Source organism: Limulus polyphemus, unplaced genomic scaffold (genome assembly GCF_000517525.1).
Source record: "Limulus polyphemus unplaced genomic scaffold, Limulus_polyphemus-2.1.2 Scaffold712, whole genome shotgun sequence".
In the NCBI taxonomy this organism is placed as follows: Eukaryota; Metazoa; Arthropoda; class Merostomata; order Xiphosura; family Limulidae; genus Limulus; species Limulus polyphemus.
This window is the reverse complement of record NW_013666322.1, coordinates 280,822-287,140: the sequence shown is the minus strand read 5'-3', so window position 1 is coordinate 287,140 and position 6,319 is coordinate 280,822. Positions and strand designations below refer to the sequence as shown.

The 6,319-nt window shown below is 32.3% G+C and overlaps 1 protein-coding gene across 4 annotated transcripts in view; it reads right to left on the bottom strand.

Moving 5' to 3' along the window:
• Positions 1–6,319, bottom strand: part of LOC106460116 (inositol polyphosphate 5-phosphatase OCRL-1-like) — a 143,537-nt gene that overhangs the window by 20,678 nt on the left and 116,540 nt on the right. For all 4 annotated transcript variants that reach the window (XM_013919798.2, XM_022386756.1, XM_022386754.1 and 1 more), the window contains one exon: positions 5,821–5,905. In XM_013919798.2, the coding sequence (XP_013775252.1) occupies positions 5,821–5,905 (85 nt within the window). The remainder of the gene's footprint in view (positions 1–5,820; positions 5,906–6,319) is intronic.

Sequence of the window (6,319 nt, the reverse complement as noted above, 5' to 3'; positions counted from 1 at the left end):
CACAGCCAAGATAGGTCACTTTGAAATGACTAAAGGTCAATTTTATATTATTAGATATGGTAACAAGAGCGCAAGTGCACCGCGTCATTGTAACTTCTATATTGTTAGCCAGGCACGGCTATGTATAAATGTATAATGTTATCAGATTTAAGGAACTTTGTGTTATAATTTGTGTTCATTCTAGAATGAAAGAGGCAATTTATATTTATTTCCTACTTTTCTATGGTGATTGCGAGATCGGTCAAATCTACCGAACCAGTACAGAGATTAATTACTGAAAATAACGTAAAATATAAAGTTTTTTCTTAAGAAACGTTTGTTACCTATAATCTGGACATTATAAAGATTTCTCATCTGAAATATGAAAATTTTCTGATGCATAAAAGTATTTTTAATCTTAAAATGAAAATTACTTTGCTTGTTGGATAGGCAACATGGGAAAAGAAAAAAAGGCATGAGAAAAACATTGCTCTACAAACCTTAAGACTGAATAAAAAAACTGGATATTTTGTGTATGAAAGTATCGTAATGTTTACTCATAATCAGCCAAATTTCGTTAGCATACACTTACTAATTTAAAGGTTATAGCATGAAAATTATAACCAGCACAAAATTGTTACGAGGTCAGTCCCAGGAACTGAGCCTGTTCTGTAAGAGTTAAACAAAACCAAAGAAGTACTTGTAACCATGTCACACCAACATCAAGTGTATATGACTTATCACCTAAACAAAAGATTTAAGATTATAAAGGGAATTGATAGTGCTGATGCATCATCTTTTTTTATACTTAACAGTGAGAATAGTAGGACTAGGGGACACAAATATAAATTGACAGGTTAGGAGTCATCTTCAGCTAAGACAGTTTGATTTTTCTAACAGGGTGGTTGGTCATTGGAATGGGTTGCCTTCAGATGTTGTGAAGGTAGTAAATTTAAGTGAATTTATGAGAAAGCTTGAAAAATATATGAATGATAAGAGCTGGCTTTAAGATTTGTTTTGAAATTTATTTATTAATAGTTTAGAGAATGGAATAGCCAAGATGAACCAATAGGTCCCATGTTATCCCTAAATGTTATTTTAAGTTAAGGGGGATTGATTACATGATGTACACTGTAGATGGGGAAAGATTATATACAGATGAGTTTTAGAAGGTCAAGAGGTGATATTTTGATCTTTCTTTTGTGCTAAATGTACACTGTAGATGGACAAAGATTATTTAAAGTTGAGTTTTCTGAAATTAAAGAGGTGATATTCTGATATCTTTCTTTTGTGCTACCTTGGTTGAATAGACTTGGATACATCTAAATATTAACTATACATGTTAAAAACAAGTAGTATAACTGTAATTATTAACCTGATGAGTGTATTACTACTTCATGTTAAAAACAAGTAGTATAACTGTAATGGTTAACCTGATGAGTGTATTACTACTTCATGTTAAAAACAAGTAGTATAACTGTAATGGTTAACCTGATGGATGTATTACTACTTCATGTTAAAAACAAGTAGTATAACTGTAATGGTTAACCTGATGAGTGTATTACTACTTCATGTTAAAAACAAGTAGTATAACTGTAATGGTTAACCTGATGGATGTATTACTACTCCATGTTAAAAACAAGTAGTATAACTGTAATGGTTAACCTAATGAGTGTATTACTACTTCATGTTAAAAATAAGTAGTATAACTGTAATGGTTTACCTGATGAGAGTATTACTACTTCATGTTAAAAACAAGTAGTATAACTGTAATGGTTAACCTAATGGGTGTATTACTACTTCATGTTAAAAACAAGTAGTAAAACTGTAATGGTTAACCTAATGAGTGTATTACTACTTCATGTTAAAAACAAGTAGTATAACTGTAATGGTTAACCTAATGAGTGTATTACTACTTCATGTTAAAAACAAGTAGTAAAACTGTAATGGTTAACCTGATGAGAGTATTACTACTTCATGTTAAAAACAAGTAGTATAACTGTAATGGTTAACCTGATGGATGTATTACTACTCCATGTTAAAAACAAGCAGTATAAATGTAATGGTTAATCTAATGGGTGTATTACTACTTCAGATAACAAAAGAAATGTTCCTGATCTCAGTTATTTGTGTACCATTGCTACCAACCATCAAGTCTTGGTTCCAAGACTGTGCTGCAGCTAGTGGTCCCCAAAATTCCAAATCAAGAGATTCCCCAAACTTTGCATAACAAAAAGGTTAAAATTTGATAGCAGTTCTTTTGGCCACATTTGGGTCAGGATTTTTAGTGCAGGTGGTAATACTGTATACTGCTCAGAGAAACAACCATCCGAAGCAAGGTAAACTCCAGCAGAAAATTACTGGTTTTCCTATAAAGATGATAAATTGGGATATTGGTGATACATCCCCAAAGACTAAGAGAGGTCATCAGTCAAATGACTACTTCATATAGTAGGCCGAGGTTTAGCCATTGGTTGACACACTGGCACAGTTCTTTAACTGATATATTGGGGGAGCACTGGATAGCATGATTTGGATAACTGGAAAAAATCCACAAAAATCAGAAAGCTAATTTCAGCAGTCAATTGAGTTCTGAGTTGTATAAGCCATTAGTTAGAAGATTTTCTAGGTTTGAGGTGATTACATTTTGCTGCTACAAATAATAATATAATTTTTGTTCCATATTTATAGCTTAGTTAGAGAGCTGGATAAATTATAGTAATCTTGGGACATTCTCGACTAATGACTGATATATTATTTGTATTCTAAAATGCATATTTCAAAGCTACATGAATTATTTTTGGACACCGAATTTGTGAGACTCAATAAGACTTAGGGATATTTACTTGAGAGTAAAAGGCTTGAGTACACAGTGGATACTACAAACCCCTGTTTTCGTGTATATTTTCTATTTACTGTTATATATTTTTTAACAAAAATAATTAAAAGTTATTTAACTTAGCTTAATAAAACTAAAATAAAACAAGGCTCTAAAATCCCCCTAGCTTGAGCTTGTTTACACTACCAGCACTGGAAACACTCAGTGGCTTCCATTGTGATTTACTGCTTTGGACATGAGAATTACTGCCCCAGTGGGTACAAAGTACTGCAATAAAACCATAAAACAAAACAGGTGTGAAAAGGTTAACAGCTTACTTGAAGCTTTTAAGATAAGTAACATGATGCTTTCTAGAGAATACTTGAATCACTTTAAATGAAAGAATGGTATTATTTTGTTTCATATTTTTAAACTGCATATTGATGATTTTTTACACAAAAAATCAAGTATACTGTTAGAGTTATAGTGGAGGAAACAAGAGATATAATATAAAATTGTACTGAAAAAGCACATCTGATATTAATTTTAGAAGTTCTAGAGATTATGCAAATGAAACATAAAAAAAGTAACACGAAAACAAGTATTTTTATTCTTAGCACGAGAATTACCTTTCACTAAGGAAATCGGTAAAATGTTTCAGAAATTTAGAGAAGTCTTTAATAAAACAAACCTGATTTTTGTGTACATTTTGACAGTGAAATATTTGGTGGGTAATGAGTTCTCATAGAAGGATAAGAGTAAAAGAAAAACTTGCACAAGTCTTAGAGAAAACATAGTTTTACATGGTCTTTTTTCGATAAGAGTTGTACAAGATATTTCAACTGGATTGAATTGAAATATTTATAAGTGTGGTGAAGTTATCAGCAGTAAATGAAATTAATAAGATGGTAGCTTATGTATCATAAAAATCATAAACTTTGTGTATTCAGTGTTTTATTTAATTGTGAAAAATATTTTAATCATGCATCTTGAAATATTTCAATAAGTACACAGTTTTATGAATATTTTCTTAATACTGTTTCAATACAAGATGCCATTATAATGCAAGAAAATGTAAGCTGTTAGTGTACTAGAGGGTAGATAGCACCACCATGTGGTGAAACTCTGTAAGTCACACCAAAGCTAGTACTAAATTTGTAACTGGACGAAGATCCCTACAGAGAGACTATGTAAATGTTAATGGATTTTAATGGTCAAAAATAAGGTAAGGCACCACCCAACCTGAATGTGCTCGTGTGTGTGTGTAAGAACCAGTTTTGCAATTTTGACACCCATTCCTTCCTGCTAGAACTTGACTCTATCTATGTGATAACTAGATGACATGAAGAGGAATGAGGCCAGGTTGGACAGTAAATATTGTTGGCTGTTGTTTTTTAAAAATGAAAAATGGAAGTATGGCTAAAAGTATCGGTCAAGTGAAAACACAATGAAGGATGAGAATCAGAAGTTCCCAGGCATTAGGAATACATCTCCTACAGTGATATAGGGCATAATGTACACATTTAGCCCACAGTAGTGTCACATGACCAATGTACAGTGTTATGACCCTGTCTCTAAAGGATTCTATGACAGATCACGGTTGCAACTAAGCAGTTACAACCCTTTTAATCTATACGTTTGGATGAACTTTGGACCAATTAGAATTCACCTGACCTTAAGTTTTTAATTCAGACATTTGCTATTTAAGATGAGCCATCCTTTTTGTTGCAGAATTCCCAAAATATTTTGTAAACTGCATAACGGGCTACTAATTCAATGAAAACCAGTGTGCCCAAGACTATATAGCATAGGAGATTACTAAGAAGTTGAACCTCGGACTCCTCAGGTCGTCCTGGCTTTCACTGTAGCCGAGCCTATGGATCAAAATGCATTGCTTGCCAATACATCATACAAGGGACTGGGTCCACTGTAAGGTTGGCCCTGAAGGCTCCCGGGGCCAAGCAACCCACAGTGGCCATACTGGCCCACAGGAATTCTAGCTTCCACTGGACATACTGGTCACAGTGGGAGTATCAGCAACCACTGTTTCATCAATCCTAGGGGAGCCAAGCCTCAAAGCAAACCAGTAGCAGACCAATAACCATTATAGAGTGAAAAGTGGAATAAAACAACCACACTCTAACAATATCTGATTATTAGGTCTAACGAGAGGGAATTCTGGAGACCCGTGTACTGTAGAGATTTCACCACCCTCCTTCCTTAAAACCAGACAGAGCATGTGATATAATCATGTAGATATCATAATATCTTTGTATGTTATAACAACAGTTATTTCTTCCTTGGAAGAAAACATATAAGCACTAACAACAATGTAAAGCTTTGTATTCTTACTTTAATAATCTAACATTAAATATAGTAGTCCACCCCACTGATGTAATAATTAAGCTGAGAAATCATTAAAGACATTGTAAAACAATTGAGTGAAAGACATTTATATGTCAGTTTGGGCCAGTTCTGATTATTATATACACCTAATTCTTGAATCTAGTTGAGAATGTTTTTTTTTTCCTAGTGGTCGGGTGATGTTACATCAATTTGGAGTACTACATGGCTTACCATTTACACATTTACCAATAAATGTATTTGCAGACATCTTACATAAACCCAAGAATTGTATGATTTATAATTTAAACTAATGCAAAATTATCTTTGTAGTAATTTTACATGAAGTCTCAGAACAATATGAACTTGCATTTATATCAAAGTGAAACTTTATTTGTAGACATATCACATCAATTTAAATAAGTGCTTGAATTACTGTTACACCAAAACTGTATTTGCATTCACTATTATATTAGTCGAGAGATACATGAACATAACCTACAATATAAACAAAATTTTAACAAAAACTATTTGTAGCATGTTAGGTCAATTCAGATGAGTATTATATGAGCATTAACAGTACATGTCTTGCAGTAAAAACACATATATATATTTTTATCCATGGTACAACAACTCAAAGACGCACAACTTACACTTAAAAAACGTCTGTTTAAGGATACGCATATGTTCTGGTTTTCCAGTATCTAGCTTTTCTAGAACTTGTTGGATCTCTTGATGTAATCCTGGCTGTTGAAACAGATCTTCCTAGATTTTCACACATATAAACAAACAAAAAATACACTTTTTATAATTACACTTACTTAAATAGAAACTTGTTTCTACCTATCTAAAAAAATGAATAACAGGACAAAGTGAAAGGTGTTGATGCAGTTTAAAGATTTTTTTTTAGATTTTGGTTTGATATTTTTATATAAATAAAACAAACTATTCCTGTTTTTTGGATTTTTAAACTTGAACAAAAACAGTAATATGGTAGGTAACTGATGCTAGCAATTAAAAATCAAGATTAGAATAAAGAAAATGCTGATGGCATTTTAGTTTTTAATATGCAAAGTTTGCAAAATAATAACAATAGTTAATTAAACATTGTTGAATCAAGAAAAGACGTCTACACACAATAAGAAACTAGATCAACTAAGGAAACTACAACAACGTGAA